This window comes from Charadrius vociferus, unplaced genomic scaffold (genome assembly GCF_000708025.1).
Source record: "Charadrius vociferus isolate BGI_N301 unplaced genomic scaffold, ASM70802v2 scaffold36, whole genome shotgun sequence".
NCBI lineage: Eukaryota > Metazoa > Chordata > Aves > Charadriiformes > Charadriidae > Charadrius > Charadrius vociferus.
Window position 1 is genome coordinate 1,012,226 of NW_009649047.1, and position 20,506 is coordinate 1,032,731.

General features: G+C 47.7%; 1 protein-coding gene across 1 annotated transcript; it reads right to left on the reverse strand.

Moving 5' to 3' along the window:
* Positions 1 to 414: 414 nt before the first annotated feature.
* PRSS55 (protease, serine, 55) lies at positions 415 to 18,982 on the reverse strand. Its single transcript, XM_009887954.1, has 6 exons — positions 18,977 to 18,982; positions 16,797 to 16,944; positions 16,275 to 16,464; positions 15,147 to 15,394; positions 11,979 to 12,106; positions 415 to 717 (listed from the first exon to the last, which is right to left on the reverse strand). Exons 1-6 carry the CDS (start codon positions 18,980 to 18,982, stop codon positions 415 to 417), a joined length of 1,023 nt encoding a protein of 340 aa, XP_009886256.1.
* Positions 18,983 to 20,506: the final 1,524 nt, after the last annotated feature.

Here is a 20,506-nt window from a genome sequence, read left to right on the forward strand (position 1 = left end):
GCTAATAGTTAGCTGTAAGAGGTATTAACCCAGAACTATCCTACCAACAGCTGAGCTATGGAATAAGCTAAGACCTTTCTTAGGGTTTCAGCTTTCTGAGGCGTGCAGCTCCTTCAGATGCCACATCTTTTCTTCGCATGTGAGTTTAGCAAAGAACTGGGCCTGATGTGACCCACCAGCATGGAAAACCTGTGTTTTTCAGAAGAGTATGGCTTCTCTTATCTGTGTCCCAGCTCTCTCATTTCACCTCTCCGGCCTCTCCATCGCTTCCCTGTCTCAATGTGGCATCTCATTTTAGTGTCTGTATCCACATCTGTGAGATGGAGCAGGTTGACCTGAGACATAACTATACAGGTCAGCAGCAAAAGAACGCGATGGTAGTTCTGACTTTTATTATGTTTAGAAAAATCTTCTCTAGAGTAATCTAAATGCTATGAAAGAGATAAATAAAAGGAAAGAATACTCAAGAAACACCAGATGTGTCTCAGCCCTGGAAGGAACCACCCTGGCATTTCCATTGTTATCCATGCCTTCAATGAAGAAAGGTTTCCCCCTTATGGCTGTCTCGGTCTCGATCCAGCCTCGGTAGCTGTAAACAGATGTTAAGATCTCATGGTTTGGCTTTTCTGCACAATCTTCTCCCCAGCTGACGATGCCAACCTGAAACCACTTCATGGTGTTCCAGTAGCTGCAAACCAGAGGTCCCCCGCTGTCCACCTATGGCATAAGGAAGATGTTACAGCAGGATCAAACCTCAGGTATCTCACAGCAGCTGCATCCCACAGGCAGACTGGGAAAATCAGACTGTCCCGAGTTCGTGAAGATTTGAGGGAACAAATCAGCCCTGAGATCCCTGGAGAATAAACAGATACAGAAGGTAAGAGGAGGAGATCAACCACAAGCTCTGGCTCAGTGCAGTGCCCTGTCCTTCTCAGCCTTATCCACAGCTCTTGTGGCCCCAGAAGGATACCTGAATCCTGTCACCAAGAGACAACATCCAGCAGTGAAAAGGGACATTTGCTGTGACTGCTCATTCAGTCCTTGACTTCTCTGCAAAACTGGTGCATGTAGGTGCCACTGTTCATTTTGGGGGCTAGCATGCAGAAATTGGACAGGAGATGAGCACTAATCCTGACAAATCCTTTTTGCAACCACACTAATTTCACCGCAAACTTGCCTGCTACTGGAAGGGCAACCTTCACTCACCCAGTGCGTGCAAGCCTTCCAATGCACGTTGCCCTCACCCTGCAAAGAGGAATGTCCTTCTGGTGGCCACTGTAGCTTGAACACCGAGAGCACATCCAGTTGCCCGTATGACCTCTGCGTGTGCCATCTCCCAATACAACCCGAAGGAGAAAAGAAACCAGCACAAAATCCACCCAGCCAGGTAAACCACTTTTCTGACACTTGTGTACATTAAGTGCTGTGCAGCCCCTACTCAAAATGATTTTCCTTCCACGGTGGGTTTGAATCTTTTTCTACCCTATCCCAGTACACGTGGCAAATAAATTCCATACAAACCCATTTCCCAAGACAGTCAGCTTTCCTGGGAATTGCTGCCCTTCCCACTTTGCACGCTACTTTGAGAAATGTCTTTGTCATTAATGTATGAACCCCCTTCTGCCAGCAGCTACCCTGAGCTAACACATTAATTAATTAATGAGTAAGGAAGCAGCTGTAGTCTCCCGTGCAACTCATCAGCACCCACTAAAGTTTATGGCTGAATTTCAACTCACTTCACTAGATGGAAGGCCCAGGTCATCAATTTGTTTATCTTTCTTATTTGTTTTTTTCTATTATTCTTTTTGCTTCAACATGCCTAGAGGAGGGGAAAATGCAGATAAATACAGAGCAAGTGTTGCTTCAGCATTCATAGAATCATTTAGGTTGGAGAAGACCTTTAAGATCGTAGAGTCCAACCCGTAAATTCAATACTGTTTGCACTGAAATGGTGTTACTGTAGCTACGTGTCTGCATCTCAACTGGTGCTGCTGGAACCTCTTCAGACTCAGGATCTACAGACGTTTCCCGACCCTGTTTCAGCCAAGAATTTGTGTGAATCGCACTAGTGACCTTGCAGTGACCTTGGATCCATGCGTTATTGGTGTCCTTGGCAATGGCATCCTGTTTGAATGAATGAACATCTCCTCGGCTGTGCGCGCAATTAAATTACTGGGAATTTTACTGCTAATTCCCTCAGGGCAGGAACAGGCCAAACGTATTATCCTGGTAGCGAAAGGAAGATGCTTCGAGCCTCCTACACAAAGATAATAAATGAAGTCGAGAGAGTGGGAGCCGTCTGCAAGGCAGTGACGCAGCAAGGGCTGACGATCCCTCGTCGGTGACACGTCGGGATGCGTCGTGCCGTTTTTTTCCCAGCACAGGAGATTTTTAGCCCTGGCAGAGCCCCCACATACCATCGGGGCAGGTCGGTTTCAGAGTGTTCAATTTGGAGGCTGTTCACACTTGCAAAGGACCTTTCTCCCAGGGCACTTAGATACCAGTTAATTCCTGATACCTTGTGACTCTCCTCGGGGGGAAAGTCTTATCGTATTTCACAGCTGAGAAAACCACAGCAGAAAAGGGATTTGCACGGGCAATGGCAGAGCCAGGAACCCCTATTTAAACTATACATCCTATACTATATAAACTATACATTTCCTCTCAAATCAGATCTGATTTTCCCTCTTTGCCCCTTTAATCACATTTGTTTTGTGCTCTGCCCAGTCAGTGAGGAAAGGGAGAGCTGTCTGCAGGGCGAGGGGGACTGTCAGCTGCGGAAAGCAATTTAAAACCTGGGCAGAGAGGGAGTTAGGCAATGCTGTGAAAACCCAGGCAGCAGCTGCAAATCCATTTCTCTAATCCACCAGCCCCGATCCAACCAAATCCCACTTCAGATCCCTTCCCACGTGGGCTGAGACGGTCTGCTTCATGGGTGCAACTTCTAACATGCCATTTCTCTTAACTTCAGCTATTTAACTCGACGATTTTATCGCAAAGTGGGTAACTCATCCTCTCCATGTGATGATTTTGCTCACATAATTATAGCAGTAGCCCAGATGAATCAGTAGCCTGTTTTTTCCAGGGCTAAAGACAGAGAAAATAAACTCAGTTCTTGGACACTTCTGAATATCCCCGTATCCACCTTAAGCTCTCAAAAATGTTGGCCCAAGGTTTTCCATCCTCGTGTAGGAGGAGCGAGTTTGGAGCACTGGTACAATTATCTCAGCTCTGTGATGTTTCCAGTAGCACTAATTTAATGAATGCTCAGGTTAACGACTCTGAAGATCGAAGAATTTATTAAATGCTGCTTTCAGCCTCCTGAATCCTGGTGGTGAAATACAGGTCAGCAACACACACCAGATACCTGCTCCTGCTCTTCAGACTGAGCGCCAAGTTTCTGGACAGCCAAACCCCTAAAAATAGCATCTTTGCTTCTGTTGCATGTTTTTTCTCAACTAGAAGATGAGTGAAAAGCAACGACATCAAATCAGAGCTGGTGTTGACCTCACGCCTTCCACAATGGCATGTTAATCCTCCCATTAGGAGAGGTGAGAGCAACGATATATTCACTGATAAATAGTTCTGGCTTGTATAAAAACTGTCACCGACTAACAAGGCACTTTGTTCACTGATGCTGATCAAAAGTTTCATCCTTTCCACCACGGCCAAAGCCTTTTTGTGAACATCAGGAGCCTTTCTGCTGACTTTAGTGGGCTTTGGATGAAGAGTGTAATCTTCTTCCTTTCGTATTTGTATTCGTGTCTGCAACATGGCAATTGATCAGAACAAACACGTTCGGCCATATAAATCTTCTTAGGTGGGAAAAGTTCTGGGGGAGGGAGAACAACCCATCTGATACTCATTAGGTGGATACACAGTCCTTGCAAGTCATTGCTGGTTTCATTTCCACGTTGGTAACCTCTGTGTAAATTGGAGAGAATCGGCCTGTGAATAACACCACTTGCCATCAGAGCTGCCCTGGCTGCAGGAAGGGAAGGCTTTTGCAAACAGATGATTTCTTCAGTTATTTCAGCATGAACAAGCCATCTTTAGAGAAAGGTGGAAGGAAGGAGGCTATGGCCATTTTTAGCATGCTGGTATTGAAAAAGAACCAGGTAACACAGGGGACCCAGACTCCTTTCATGGGATCCCTTCAAGATCTCAAGTCAGAGCCTTCAGCTTCTCTGTCTCTCCAACCGCTTGCTGGAAGATGGGAAAACAAGACCGCCCAACTCCATCCACGCAGATGTCAGCAGGGTCCATCAGTGACTATGGTGGCACGGAATTAAAGGCAGTTATGGTGCATCTGGGCAAAGACCCCTGTGGCCCAGAGTCCTGTCTCTGACAGTCGTCTGTAGCCAGTGTGCAGGGAAGGAGAATGAGAAGCAGGGCAAGTATTTACAGAGTGGTAGTTACATCAAAGTGGTTAATAGCCTTAGAGAGATCTTCATCCAGGAAGTTATCTAATTGCTTTTTGAATCCATTTATCCCTTAGGATAAATACCCACAACATCCTGGTCAGTGACTTCCACAGTTTAATTATCCGTTGGATGAAAAAACACTTCCTTCTCTTTGTTTTAAATCTGCTGCCTGATACAGCCGTCTGACACCCCCTCCTTCGTGTGTTTTGAGCAGTAGTGACAAGAGGACAGCTCTTGACTGTCTTCTCCTTGCTGCTCATGACTTCAGAAATCTGTGTCATATCCCCATCCGACATGTCTTTTACAAGCCTCAGAGCTCTGCTCTGTTATTCCCCTTTCTGCCAGAAGCCGTTCTGTTTCCCTGTTCATCCTTCCTACTCTACTCCTCTCCTTTTCTAAAACTACTCCTCCGTTCTCAGGTGGGGTGGACGGGAATCGCACACAGCACACAAGATGCAGGCTCCCAAGATTACTGCCCTGGCATAACACGCTTTTTGCTTTGCTACTTATTCCTGTCCTAATAATTCTTAATGCTCTTGTTGCCTTTTTGACCTCCACAGACCCTCGTGCTGATGTTTTTGAAGGACTATCCACAGTTACTCCAAGATCTTCCTACATGGTAATAGCTAATTTAGAGCCTATTATTGCATGCGTACAGCTGGAGTTGCTTCCCCCTACATTCATTACTCTGCCTTTATCAACAGCGAGCTGCATCTGCTGTTTTAACCTCCAGTCACTCAGAATAATGAGATCCCGCTGCACCTCTGCACAGTTTTAATTTCCACCGCTCTGAACAATGCTGTGGCATCGGCCGACCTGGTTGTCTCAGCGTTTGCCCTCCTTGAACATCACAATTCCTTGCACAGGTGCCAACACAACTTCCCTTGTGAGCCCCCTCTCCCACCAAATCCTTCTCCATGTTGCCTCCGTTTCAAACCGAAGCCCTTCTACTTCACGACAGTACAGTTTCTCCACAGCCTTTGGTGACAAATCTCATTAAAAGAGTTTTGGAAATCTCAGCGTGTTATATCAGCTGGATCACCCTCTGCCACATGCTTGTCGACTCCTTCAAAGAATTTAAATTTGTCTGTGAGTCACAACGTTCCCTTAAAGCCCTGTTGACTCACTGGAACTGAATGAGAAGCATCTCCTCTGAGTCATCGCACCCAGTCCCCCACTCCGGGGCAAGCACAAAGTAGGTTTCCCTGTTCAGCCGGATCCAGAGATGTTCTGCTCCCCACAGCTTCACTCACCAGGCACACAAAGTGATGCTGGACCTCCTTGCTGCAAACCAAACAGCTTCAGTTTGAGGAACCAAAAGCTACAACCCAGAAGAAGAAAGCAGAAGAGACGGGAGACATCATCAACATCCCAGACCCTTGCAATAGGAAGGAATGGTTTTGACAGATGAAAGAATTAAACCACCACAGCCTGAATGTGTTTCCTTGTCTGCCCCTATCATAAAATGATCGAATGATGAAAGCCCTATAAAACCATGGGACACGGGACAAGTGTTCTAATTCTTGTGAGCTGCACATCAAAGCAGCCTTCAGGAGCAAATTTCAGAGCCTGCAAATGCAGAAACACCTTTCTACTGCTTTGTTCTGGGGCTTCACAGGATACCTTCCTGCTTAAAGCGATCTGTCCCTTACAGGAAAAAAAAAATCCACCTTGTCATGTTAGTGACAGTTCAGCAGTGGAGAATCCACCACAAGGATGGAGAGTGGATCACTCTCTTCAATATTAAAGTACGGTACAACAGTAAAGTCATTTTGTATAGTTTGTAATAACTTTGAACTGAAATGTGGTTAGCTTTGACCCCCGACCCCCAGCACACCTTTGTCTGATAGGCAGAAGGGTCTAAACCTCGGATCTCATACAGATAATCTCCATCCCTACAGCCTGCAATCACACCATCATCTATCCACCTCTGTTCACGTATTCTGAAGAGACTGCGGGATTGATCAGGCTTCCCTGGTTTGTGACCTTTTCCTGGCATCTCTGATAACTTACCTCTATGGTCCCACTTCTCACTTGCAGAGTTTTTTCTTTCAAAAAATTCTGTTTCACAAGTCTTCCTCTGCAGTTTTGGAGCCACGTTAGCACCAGTAAAAGGAATGCAAGAGCTTGTAAAGGGCTTTTGCCACATCTGCACGGGTTTAGTACTCCCATGCACAGGCTAAGTGTGGGTGCGAGGGGTGAGTTCCACTGATCACATATCTTGGTGTTCCCAGTGCAAGTGTCAAGGTCTTAGTGCAGCTACATTACTGGCACCGGGGCATCGTTTGAGACAGGAGGAAGTGGGATGCCAACAAGATATCCTGGGATATCATAGAATGGTTTAGGTTGGAAAGGACCTTGAAGATCATCGAGTTCCACCCCCCTGCCATGGGCAGGGACACCTCCCACCAGCCCAGGTTGCCCAAGGCCACCTCCAGCCTGGCCTTCAACACCTCCAGGGATGGGGCCTCCATGGCAAACCGTTCCAGTGCCTCACCACCCTCACAGGGAAAAACTTCTGCCTAATGTTTAATCTAAACCTGCCCTCTTCCAGTTTAAAGCCATTCCCCCTCGTCCTGTCACTCCATGCCCCAGTAAAAAGTCCCTCCCCAGCTCTCCTGGAACCCCTTTAGGCACTGGAAGGCGGCAATAAGATCTCCCCGGAGCCTTCTCTTCTCCAGGCTGAACAGCCCCAACTCTCTCAGCCTCTCCTCATAGGAGAGGTGCTCCAGCCCTCGCATCATCCTCATGCCTCTCCTCTGGACATGCTCCAGCAGGTCCATGTCTTTCTTATGTTGGAGACTCCAGAGCTGGATGCAGTACTCCAGGTGGGTGTCATCTAAAATGACATGTAGTTAACGGTCCTACCTCAGAGCTATGTGACTCCCTGTGAGCTAGGCACCTTGGACTTAATTCTAGTTAATGGGGAGCAATAAGCACTCATACAGATAATTATTTTAAAATAGATGGTTAAATTATTTTAAATTAGAATTATTTTAAAATAGATGGTTAATCAGTCTCAATGTCTCACGTGTCAGAAGTGGTTTTGTCTTCCCCATTGATAGAAAGAGGATTTGGCAGATGCAGATGGCTATAGAAAAGACATTTGTATCTGGCCAGGTAGATCCCACCCAGGGTTGTACAACAACAACTGCTATTGCTATAGGTGTGTAGGGTGAGAGCCCTGAGCATCCCAGATGCTGGAAAGGAATTTGCCCTTTCCAAACTGCTGGTAGTATATGCGGGCAGGACATATCACAGGTGAAGAAGTCCTTCTCTGCCTTTTTCCCAGACCTAAATTAAAACCCCGAGCCCCAGGAGCATCCTAGCATCTTTTCAGATATTTATCAGGCATAGCCAAGATCACCTCTGGCTACGGTAGGTGGAAGGGTGTAGATACCTTCAGCTCGTGGCTCAGATCAACCCTACGCCAGAGGACAGTATAGAGCACGGTGATGCTGAGCTGGAACCATCCCACTGCTTGTTTGTGGCCACGCAATGATTCCTTCCCCTGAAAGTCAGGCCAGGGACTGGGCCCCCCTTCATCTGCTGCTGACCTGAACTGTACGTGAACTGTGACTTCCAGCTGAACACGCTCCGTCCTAATCACCACAGCGCTGAGCTACCCCCACAGACCTCCTGTGCAGAAACTCTCTGAAATATAATTGGGCCATTTACTGAATTTTGTCTGGCTAGGCAAGACACTGAAGAGGCATTTGCTTTGTGAGTCCCTTCTACTCTAATTATTGTTCAAGTTACCATTGCATCAGAGCCTAACAAAAGATGCTTAAGAAAGCAAGGAATTAGACATCAATTGTGGTTCATAGGGTCATGGAAGAAATGCAGCACACAAAAAAATAACACATAGGGCATCTCTAGTGTCTGTTCTTTAGCACTTGTACCCCATGAACATCCATTAATGCTAATGTTTATGACTAAATAGAACTATAAGTCAATTACAGATCCTGTTAGTGTTAATTCACAGTCAATCTATATATTTGTCTGCAGAACCGCTAGGGAATTGGTATACAATAGATTTTTCTTTTAAGTGAATGGATTTCTTTTTTTTTTTTAAAGTACAAATACTCGTGAGCTCTGCTATTTCATCTCCTTGAGTTATTACAGGAATATGGTCAGTAATCCACAAATTAGTCTTGTCTGGTACTAGTACGATGGCAGCTGGTGAAATGTCTCAGCCTTTCTATTCATGTCCTGTTGCCACATGGGAGTATTAAGGCGGTGGTCAGAAGAATAAAACTTCTACAAGATGCCTTGGTGAAGACTTGCTACATGTAAACCAGCTGGCTGCAATGGGGAAAAATCTAGCACACATATGGCACACAGTGATAAGAACTAGGACGGTAATCCTTTGGATCCAGATCAGGATCACGTGGCTTTACAACCTTGGGTCTGGATGCAACTTGCCCAACGTAGCCTGGCTTTGGACATGAACAAAACTCAGAAAAGTTTAACATAAGGCTTTTATCTACTTCATGTCCAGACAGATTATACATCTGTGCAGTGCATGGCTTCCAGGTTTACTGGGACCACATCCACACCAGCAAGCTCAGCATCTCCAGGTGCTGCTGCTCCTTCCTGGCCTCTAAACTGGGTTGCCAGGGTCCAAAGTGATCCTGCTCCATCCCTGGAAACATTCCAGGCCAAGTTGTATAGGGCTTTGAGCAACCTGGTCTAGTTGAAGATGTCCCTGCCCGTGGCAGGGGGTTGGACTAGATGGCCTTTAAAGGTCCCTTCCCACCCAAACTGTTCTATGATCCTATGATTGATTCTATGTTCCTATGATTCTATTGTGGGTGGCTCCTGACCCATGCAACAGCTTGAGCTGTGTCTGGAAATCATCCAGGACACAGCTAGTTGGCACAGATGAAAACTATGCCCAGGGCTGCTCTACCTACTTGACAGCACTGACTTTGTAAAGGATTTAGGTATTTTGAAATCTGGCCTCACTCTCATTTGACACAAACCCCATAATTTCTGTAGACAAGCGTAGCTCGATAGATTGCATTACCTGCCGCACTACCTGCAGAGGGCAGATGAATCAGGTGTCCAGTGGTCCATGCTGCAGGGCAAGCATCAGGTTCGGACCTGGTCTCCTATTTCATTACCAGGCAGTCTACTATGGGCAAACCACCAGATTTCTAGCAAGAAATTTGGACCTAGCAAGGCTGAAATGTGCCCTACCCGACTTCAATCAGTGCTTCCCAGAAAACCCTCCATTGGCAAAATTCTTCCCCTCCAGCAAATTGTCAAATTCCGATGAAAAGTTGTGTCACCCATTTCACTCCCAAAGAGCTCCACTAGCCACGGGTACGGTTTTGTCTTGCTCTCATTGTTTCAGTTTGCAGCAGGTTTCTGCTTGGTGAAGCTTCCACTGAAAGAGGGCAGTTGTTGGGTTATGAGCATTATCACACGTGCAGTCGGCGCGTACTTCCACTGCTCGGAAAGCTCACATTTTGAGTTCATTTCTCAGACAACTCTAACATCATTGTAGATCAAAATAGCACCCTCATCATCTTTCTGAATACAGGAGATTCATTTTGCTGGGTACGAGTGCTCTTGCTGTTTCACCAGCATAATTCAGCCGCAGAACTTAAGGCTGGGCTGGGAAGTGCATTCTTTAATCATGTTAATGTTATCCTGTGGCAGTTTTCTTTTTAAAATTTTTGATTGAATTTAATGGAGGTGAAAGTCACTAGATGAATGGTTTCGGAGACAGATGCTCTCTGGATAATTAAAAAAATGATTTCGTAAAGCAAAGCTTCCCCTCCGCTGCCCAGCCACAGGCTCCGGATCACAATGGCTCTGTGGTCCATGGTCCCTGTCCCCACTGCCTTTGCCTAAAGGGCAGGGGATGTCTCTCTGTCCTGGGTGTTGGTTTAGTGCCCTCAACAAAGGATTCCTGCAGGATGAAGCTGTGCATACATGTGTCTGCCCATCTGTCCCCCCATAGAATCACAGAATCATAGAATTGCTGAGGTTGGAAGGGACCTTTAAGATGATCAAGTCCAACCATTAACCTACCATGACAAAACCACTTCTAAACCATGTCCCCAACTACCACCTCTACCCTTTTTTTAAACACCTCCAGGGATGGGGAATCCACCACCTCCCTGGGCAGCCTCTTCCAATGTTTGATAACCCTTTCAGTGAAAATTTTTTTCCTAATATCCAATCTAAACCTTGCCTGCCATAACTTGAATCCATTTCCTCTTGTCCTATCACTTGTCACCAGGAAGGTCAGCCCCCACCTCTCTACAACCTCCTTTCAGGGAGCTGTAGAGAGCGAGAAGGTCTCCCCTCAGCCTCCTCTTCTCCAGGCTGAACACCGCCAGGTCCCTCAGTCATTCCTCATAAGAGTTGTCCTCCAGACCCTTCACCAGCTGCAACACCCTGCAAACACAAGCACACGTCCAAGAAAACCCTTGCCCAGTGGAGGACGGAGACCTTAGTCCTGAAGCAGAGGCTGCAGGGAGCTCACAGTCCTTATCAGGCACCCAGAGGAGGATGCTATGAAAGAAAAGGTGGGTTTTGTCTTTCAGACTTTGTTTGACACCAGGGCAGTGGTCCTGCAGGTGGAATATGTTCTGAGAGCACAAATTCTCAGTGAGGTCTTCCCACATTTGGGTGTTTGTCTCAGCTTTCTCCCCTTAGCAGTCCTTGAGATCAAATACTGCTTGAACTCTACTATTTACCTTCAAAAGTCATCAGCCGATATCACTAACTCATTGCAATAAGATGCAACTAGTTCTGACACCCACAGACAAACCTGCCATCAAAGGACATTTTCATCAGAGTCAAGACCTCACCTGAGACAGGTTTATAATATTCAAATTAAAAGCTCCTGGACTCAATTTCCCACCCCATTCTTTTGCTTTGACCATCCTGGACAAACTTTCCTGTCTCCTTTCAGTATTTAACCTGGCGATAGAGCAGCACTGCCCGGCCCAGGGCTGAGGGGACACCAGGCAGGAGGAAGACACAGCCCATGCTGTGCTGAGCCCTCTCTGCAGTGGCATGAGACCTCTCCTCCCACTGTTCCCACCACTGCACACCTTGGCCAGAGCAGACACCGTGTTTTTAAATTTCTATGAGATGTAAGTCTGAATTCCTGTCCCCAGAGCCATCCAACACTCTCTCATCCAAGGGGACTTGTTGGAAGCCACCCTTTTCCCTTGCCCACCTTGCTCGCGGTGTCCCTTGCAGAGCTCCTGTCTCTCTTGCTGCAGGGAGGGAATCAGGGCAGGGGGAGAGCGTGAGGAGAGGCTCACCTGCTCAACAAGGCGATTCATTTCCAGCACCATCACTACTTTCTGACCCCAAAAGCCCTGTACCCCCACTGCCTGGGTCAATATGCCTTTGTAGACAGTTCCTCGGCCCCTGGGCATCCTGACCTGGCCTCCTGCAGAGGAGCTTTAGTAGCCCCAGGAAGCCGTGGAAAGGATCAATGCTCATTCCTGAAGTGAAGGCGCTTCTCCTCCAATGTCTCTGTGACCCTGTAGGCAGCATGGCCATCCAGCAGCCCGTTTACTTTACCTGGCAGGCGCCTCTTTCTCCTTTCTCCAGCTCAGCACACAGCACGTTCTCCACCAGCTCGGGGATGCGCTCCAAGCACTGCTCCCTGCTGATGAGCTTCATCCGCGCTTTCTGCAGCACGCGGGATGCTGGCACCGCCACCACTGACCATCAAGAGAGAAGCGAACGATTAACAAACCCTGCCGAACAACACAGGCTTCTAAGGGTGAAACCAGAGACAGAGACTAACCCTTGGGACTGCTCTCGGCTGAATTTGTAAGGCTTCTCAGGGCAAAAGGCTCTCAAGGCACAACCATATGGTCATGAGGGCTTACAGGGGCTGTCCAAATGTTAGCAGAGATAACTTTATGCTCTTGACTTTATGCCAGACTAGGAGGTGGGTGGGTAGGTAGAGAGGGAGGAGGTGTTAATGGGCAAAGCTGAAATCCTGGGGAGTGGAGGCTTGCTAAATGGGATTCTTAAAAATCACTTATTCTTGTAGATGAGCTCTGGGATGTGGTACAGCTGGAAGAACTCCCAGAGGGATGGCTTATCCTGCTGGTCTTGGTGATGACCTGAGATGAGCTCAGCTGCACACTTGGGGTTTCTCCCTCGCGTTTCTGGGGAACTCAGTTTGAGGGACTCTTCATGGGGTCCTGTGCAAGCCCTGTGGAGGAAAGGCCACTGAGCTTTCCCCAGAACAGATGATGTTGTTATCCCCATGCTTTCTGGGGAGGCTGTTGAGGCCATGCCTCACACAGGGGACCAGCTGTATTTTTCACAAAGTGGCTCTCAGTACGCAATGGAAATAACTACTTTATTCTTCCCTTAAGATGGGAAAACAGAAATCGCAGTGGGCACCAGCAAGCGACAAAAAATATGCAGGGCTACTTGGAAAACCCGCTCATCTAACCCACATTTCTTTTTAAAGTGAATCTGAGTCTGAAGGATAAAACTGACTTTTGGAGGATGTTGCTGCTGGGGAGGAGGAGACCTACAGGTTTTCAGAAACTCACTTCTTCCATATTTCACTGAGCTAAATCCTCCCAGCACCTTCAGGAAGGTGGGACTCAAAGGGAAGATCTAAGAGATAGATGTTGTCAGGTCCCTTTCCCAACTAAGATGGGGCCACTCCACAGAAGTGCCCACAGATTAAAATGCTTTGATGTAGGCCTCTCCAGGGAGGTGGCTCTGCTTGTTGAGGTCTAATTGACTGCAGCTCAAGAGGAGTCAGGCTAGTGCTGCTTGTGGTGCCATCTGTGAGATGTCCACCTACAAAAGCCTGGTAGAGATGACAAACAACACATTTTTCCCCTGCCGAAGAACAATGCCTCATACTTTTTGGTATGGCCTGTATCAGACCATTGCACATCCCTCTCACCAAACTCAGCTTCTGCTGGTTTTCTTCTGCAACATCTCCCAGATAGAAGGGGGCTGTGCCAGGGCTGAGCGCATTGATCTCATGCAGGGTGCAAATTGGTGGTGAATGGAGCTAAATCCAGTTGGCGGCCGGTCACAAGTGGTGTTCCCCAGGGGTCGGTACTGGGACCAGTTCTCTAATAACTTTATGAATGACCTGGACAAGGGGATGGAGTGCACCCTCAGTAAGTTTGCAGAGGACAGCAAGTTAGGCAGGAGTGTTGATCTGCTGGAGGGTAGGAAGGCTCTATAGAGAGATCTGGACAGTCTGAATAGATGGGCCAAGGCCAATGGTGTGAGGTTCAACAAGGCCAAGTGCCTGGTCCTGCACTTGGGTCATAATAACCCCGTGCCATGCTACAGGCTTGGGGAGGAGTGGCTGGAAAGCTGCCTGGTGGAGAAGGACCTGGGGGTGTTCAGCCTGGAGAAGAGGAGGCTGAGGGGAGACCTTCTCGCTCTCTACAGCTCCCTGAAAGGAGGGGGTAGAGAGGTGGGAGTTGACCTCTTCTTGTTAGTAACAAGCGATAGAACAAGAGGAAACAGCCCCAGGTTACGTCAGGGGAGGTTTAGGATGGATATTAGGAAACAGTTCTTCACAGAAAGGGTTGTCAAGCATTAGAACAGGCTGCCCAGGGAAGTGGTGGAGTTGCCATCCCTGGAGGTATTGAAAAGATGGGTAGACGTAGTGCTGAGGGACATGGGTTAGTGGTGGTTTTGGCAGTGTTTGGTTGATGGTTGGACTTGATGATATTCAAGGTCCCTTCCAACCTAGACGATTCTATGATTCTATGAGTCTAAGTGATGTCAACTGAGCCCACGCAGCAGCACGAGACCGATCTCCGTAGCCACGCCAAGGATTTTGCAAAGAGACTAGCTGAAGAGAAACCCTGCCATGCTGCAGAGTGGCTCTGCAGCAGCGCCCTGCTTTCCTGTTTCTAAGAGCACGTTACCTTGGTGAAATGGGAGAGTTTCACAGCTATAACACAGTGTTGTGTTGTGTATTACCATTACGAGAGGCAAATGAAGCCTAAGAAGGAAAATGCAGAGGTTCAGAGAGGAGACAGTAACCCTTTGGAGCAGAATAGCAAGGTTTAAATGGGACATTCACTTGCTACATCCTAGGAGGGACTGTTGAAACCCCAAGGCACCACCCTGCCCACTCCGACCTGATTACCTCTTTCCAGTAATGAAATCGCTCATTAGCCATTTAGTGACATTTGTTCAGGATAGACATTTTGGGTCACAATCAGTGCTGGAGCTACTTTCATTAGGGCTTACATGACAGCAATTAGCAATAGCAATCTGCTGTCCTAAATAAGCGAAGAAGAGGGGTGACCAGTACCGTTGCATCAATATGATTCATGGAGGCATTAAGCCAAAGACAACCCTAAACCTTAATTTCCCTTCTTCTGCACCATTTTAGACACAGCCTGACTTGCTCAACAGGGTGAAGCTTGTCTTACTTTGGATGCCAAAAAATGCATCCTTAGTAAGGCTGAGTTCCTGCAGAGCAAAGGTGGCTCTAAGGTTTCAGCTTGAACATGCGTGCTCAGAGTACCAGGGACGTTGCGCTGGAGGTCAGTAGGTGACTGGTTCTTGCACTGAACAGAGAACTGGTGGATGTGCAGAGGCTGCGAGGGTCTGGATGTGTTTACCAGGGAGGTAGGGAGAGGATGTCAGTGTGGGTAACCCCTCCTGGGAGAGAACATCTACTTTAAATGGATAAAAACCAGCCTTCGTTAGCAAATGCACCTCCAGACAGCATCTCACCTCCATTCGTGCTTCCCCACCCAGCAACCCAGCAGTGTTGCCACGTATTGGTGTCATACATGAAGGGCAAGCAGACGGGGATTTTCTCATCACTGAACTCGATGGGAGCGCTGAGCAGGACCAGAGCGATATCATTTTCCATGCTCATTCTGTCAAAGTTTTCGTGGAGGATCAAGCTGTCCGGTTTATGTTCTTCGAGCGGGAGGCTGACGTCAGTTCCCCCCACGACAACAGTGAGATCTGGTGGCCTTATAAACGAAACAGAAGCAATGCAGACATAAGGAAACACGAAGGCTTTGCGTTATAAAGGTTGGTGCCTCCTCACGCCGAGCAGGGTAGGGATGGTGCTCAGCAAATTGCAGAGGCAGGTTAGCTATAAATACCGTAGAAATATACCCTCCCTTCTAGGAGAAGCTAATCTTCAGGGGAAAGAGGTGCAGAGGTAGAATATGAATGCAACCACGTTATAAATAGCCCAGTGGCTAATGAACAGATGGAGTGGGCTGGATCTTCGGGATCGTTGTGCCCCTGGGCTGGCCGCTCTGGACCTCGCTGCCCCCAGCCAGCTGCTCCAGGTTGTGATGCCACAGGTCATTTGTCACCCAGCAGCCCCCAGCTCTCCGACCTGCCGCGGTTTTGGAAGGGGCTCGCAGAGGGCTGGACTCTGCCCCTTAGCATTGCCTGGGGTTGCTTTATCAGAAACTGCTGGTTTAAAATCAGACTCTCCATGAGGTAAAGGTGTTTGTTATATGCAAGCAAAGGTAGTTTGGGGGTTAGAATAAGCTGGAATGGAATACACCTCTTTTTAGATGTACAGAAAATGCTTGGGGCCATCAGAACAGCATCACGGACATCTATACAAGGCTGCTCAGACCATCCTTCAAAACGTTCTCCTTCTGCACCTCCTGGTTATGCAGATTTCTACACATTTCTGTTGTAATACTACCTTTGATCAAAAATAAACCCGTTTTCCCCCAAGGAAACAATTCCTGTGTTCAGGGCTCTGTTTCTGGCTCAGTCACACACGCGTTGGACTTGACCCCAAGGACATACGTATCCTACACCCATGAGGAGTGACATTACGAACCCGTTGCGCCTGGGCTGTCTTCGCTTCCCCCGAGTACTCACACCTCTTTGGCAAAGCAATGGGCCGCAGTTAAAATCCACAATGCACTGATGATGGTGCCGCCGCAGATATGTTTCCCGTTGCTCTGGATGCTCACGTGCCACGGGAACTCCCCAGCCTTGGCGTACCTCCCCGCTGTGATCCTCTTGCCAGTCTCCAGAAAGGACTCGTAAGATGGTCGGAGGCCACACTCTGGGTACAAAATGAGACACGTCGCTCACGTACAGCAGCGCCGCTGCCAGTGCTACAGAACTAGAGGGGCAGGACATCAGCTAAAGCACTGGTCTGTAATTATCCATGCTACCTGATCTCTTCCAAAGCCCCTGTAATTGCTGTAGCCTCCCCAAACCTGCATTCTGCAGAGCAATGCCCAGGCAGTTTGGGGGGTCACATAGACCATTTCCCATGGGCAGGTTGGGTAAAATCCTTGTTCAGGGTGTAGGAGTGGAAGAGTTCAGCACCAGGCTGGAGTACGAGCCGGACGTACATGCCATCAGGAATAAGCCCAGGCCTATTTCATTTACCGATACGTGTATATCCTGTAGGGCTACTAGCAGTTCTGCTCTGAGGGTCACTTCTGAATGTAAACAGTTGAGAAGAAAAGCCTGCATGGATGCCGCTGATCAGAGAAGTTAAACAAAAGAGGGTAAGGAGCAGCATTTCAATCCCAGTCTTGGACCAACACTCTTTGACAACACTCAGAGCCGCGATGCTTCTGCAGACACCTCAGGACATCTTCCCCGTTCCATGTTCTCACCATAGGTAACGCGTCTTCTCTGCCAGGGGCAACCAGGATGTGACATCACATGATCTATTTGTTTCTGCTGACATCACAGTTGGATGCTGTCCTTCCTAAGGTGATGAGGGAAAGCCTGGTGATTTCCAAGAGGCTTGGAATTTCCTTTAGCTATGACAGGAGTAGGGCAGCAGAGAAATTCTTGTCTGTATTCAGGACTGACTTTCACAGGGCATTGCAACAGTGGACTTCATGCCTTGGGTGTTGAAGCCCTTTTTGGTTCTTGAACCATGTTCTTCTCTACGAAGACGGTAGCTGCTGGTCCTGCACTAGTTTTTGTCTTCGACTCTGAGAAGTGCTGAAGCCTAACAAACTCTGAATTAATTTTCTCTCCTTCGTTTAGTCCATGTCTATGTTCTCAGAAGAAAGAGGCAGCTCTGTGGGAGGGTAAATTTCGAACAATGCCAAATCAATAGTACAGTATCAAAGATGTTAAGGCAGCCACTCCCTTCTTCCCTGGGGGCAAAGATGGCTTACAAGACCAAATTCAGCTTAAAAAATTAATCCATGAGGCTGAATCATCAGCATTTCACCTTTACTGATTATATCCCCCATATGTCTTTGTACCTTCAGCAACCGCAAGGGGTCAAGGCCAAAACTCCACCCTACAGTAGCTCCACAATTAATTCTGTGGTGGCATAATATTTTGGTGTGGACCTATTTTAGCATCAATGGACCCATGTATGCTGATTTCTAAACCAACACGTTATTTCCATTAGGACAGGACTTAAAAATCTCAGCCAGGTTCAGACTTGAGCCCGGCTATGTTAAGGACAGAATGGTGCTTTCTCCAAAGACTTTCCAGCTTGTTTCAAAACATTAACTATAGTGTGGAGTAGGAGGGGAGGGAGGGGAAAGAACAGAAGGGAACCGAGCAACATTTTATGAGCAACCCAATGATTCCTCACATGAAACGTTTTGCCTTGTATATTGGAGCAAATCAGGAGTTATCCCATGGAAGGCTGAATTACGCAGAGGGTAAAACCACATAGGGTGAAAGTCAGACTTCATTTTCCTCTCTTCTTTGCTTTTATGTCACCCCATGCCTGGGAAATGAGATGAAAGTGCTGGTTTCCTTGACAGTGAGCACTAGAACAATTCAGCAGCACAACACGTGGAGGACAAGCGATCAGTTACCACAGCAACTGGAAATCCTGAGTGCGATGTGGGCACATTTTGGGGCATCTCCAGAAAGAGCCTAACATGGCAATCCTGCCAGAGGTAGCTCCTCTCAAGCTTACCCCAGGAATAAATCTGCTAAAAGAACAGGTTTCCTCTTGAGGCTGGAATGAACTAAGCATCAGCTGAGGAGCAAGGGAAGATGGGGAGCTAATTTCTCTGACATGGGCTTTTTGCCTGTCTGATTAAAGCAGGCAGGACTTCAGCAGTGGATTTACAAGCTCAAAGACTGACGCGGACTTACAAGCTCAAAGACTATCTGATGCACATCTTCAGTTGCTCCAGGTTCAGACCAGAACAGGGTCTGGTCTGTTGGGGAGTTACAGGAGATGTTCAGGGAGTTGTGTGGGGCCTTTCTGAGCCTAAAATCTGAGCTGGGGAGCCGGAACCATCAAACTGACATATAGAGAGTGCCATGGAGAGCTATCCAAAAGGAAATGCCGCAGATGTGTGTCTCTGGGTCCCCACCATCTCGGCCTCAAAATGGCTTTATGAGCTCTGCTGCACAGAATCACCACACCAAGGCAGGCTCCTGCAAGCTTTCCCTGAAGAAGAGCAAAGTTGCTCCTTAACACATCTGCAAGAGGACACACCAATGACACATGTTCTTCAAACGTAGCAATTAAGACAGCCTCCAAAATAGGAAACATATGAGAGGTTCAAGTCCACTCCTCCCACTGCTCTGGGAAGTACTTCAAGCAGCAAGCTGGATGGGCGGGACAAACCCACCGCCATCTTTCCTACCGAAGCCGTTTTTCCTAGTAGCATGCCCCATAGCATACATATAACCCATAGGATCCCACATCAATAAAGGATAACACCTGCATCCACTACGTCCTTTGGCTGTAGCTTTTAGTCTTCGCTCTGAGAATCCCATCAATAAAAAGAAAATTTAGTGCCACAGGATCATAAAATCATGGAATGGTTGGGTTGGAAGGAACCTTGAAGATCATCTCGTTCCAACTCCCCTGCCATGGGCAGGGACACCTCCCACCAGACCAGGTTGCTCCAAGCCCTGTCCAACCTGGCCTTGAACACCTCCAGGGATGGGGCAGCCACAGCTTCTTGGGGCAACCTGCCCCAGGGGCTCACCACACTCACAGGAAACAATTTCTTACTGATATCTATTCTAAAATATCCCCTTTCATTTTAAAACCATTCCACCTCATCCTATGTCTCCCCTCCCTGATCCAGAGTCCCTCCCCAGCTCTCCTGGAGCCCCTTTAGGCACTGGAAGGGGCTCTGAGGTCTCCCCTTTTTCGCCTTCTCTTCTCCAGGCTGAACCCCCCCAACTCTCCCAGCCTGGAGCAGAGCGCAGCAGAGGGGCACAATCCCCCCTCGCCCTGCTGGCCACGCTGCTGGGGATGCAGCCCGGGATGCCGGGGGCTCGCTGGGCTGACAGACCACATTGCTGGCTCATGGTGAGCTTCTCATCCACCAACACCCTCAAGTCCTTCTCCTCAGGGCTGCTCTCCATCCATTCTCCGCCCAGCCTGGATTTGTGCATGGGGTTGCCGCGACCCATGTGCAGGACCTTGTACTTGGCCTTGTTGGACCTCATGAGGTTCTGGCTGTCCCGCTATTTTGACTGTACACGCACTGGGGCAGAGACTGCCTGATGTCATGTTCACACAGCACCCGCCGTAATGAGCTCTGATCTTGGTGGTGGGGGTTCCACAAGCTATTGAAGTAGAAACAATTAATCATAGGAATAATTACGTTACAGTGAGGCCAGTATGAATTCTACTCCTCTGTACTGTCATGCACAATAATACAGACTTAAAAGCCCTGGTGTTTAATTATCAGGCTGCAGCCTTTTATAATGTTTGATACTTTTTTTAGATTTACTGAGATATACACACAGAGTCATGGAACACATCGCAGACAACATTTTTCTTTTCTTTTTTTGGTTATTTATTGTAGTGCAGGAAGCAAAATTGATTTCTTTTTGTGTTTATACACTTTTTGGAACTGTCAGAAAGAAGTATACGTTACAATTTTACTTTTTCTTCCTAAAATTGTTTCAGAAAATAGGCACTATAGGTGATATTACATGTTGCTGTGAAAGTGGAATTGTGAGAGAATTACTGATCTAATACATTCACCATTCTCCAAGACATCAAATTACAGGGTTGCGAGAGTTAAGATGAGCCCAACCATGTCTCCAGAAGTCAAAGCGCTCATAACACGCGCCAGTTCATTAACCCAAGAAAATAAATATGTCTGTAGGCACTACCTATGCAAAGCAGTTAGCAGGAG

Excerpts from the sequence above, each read along its gene's own strand:
- PRSS55 (XM_009887954.1), bottom strand. Across the intron at positions 15,395-16,274 it reads CATTGCTTTGCCAAAGAGGT|GCCACCAGATCTCACTGTTG; the intron begins GTGAGTACTCGG and ends TTCGTTTATAAG. Across the intron at positions 12,107-15,146 it reads GTGGGGAAGCACGAATGGAG|CATCCCGCGTGCTGCAGAAA; the intron begins GTGAGATGCTGT and ends TGGCGGTGCCAG.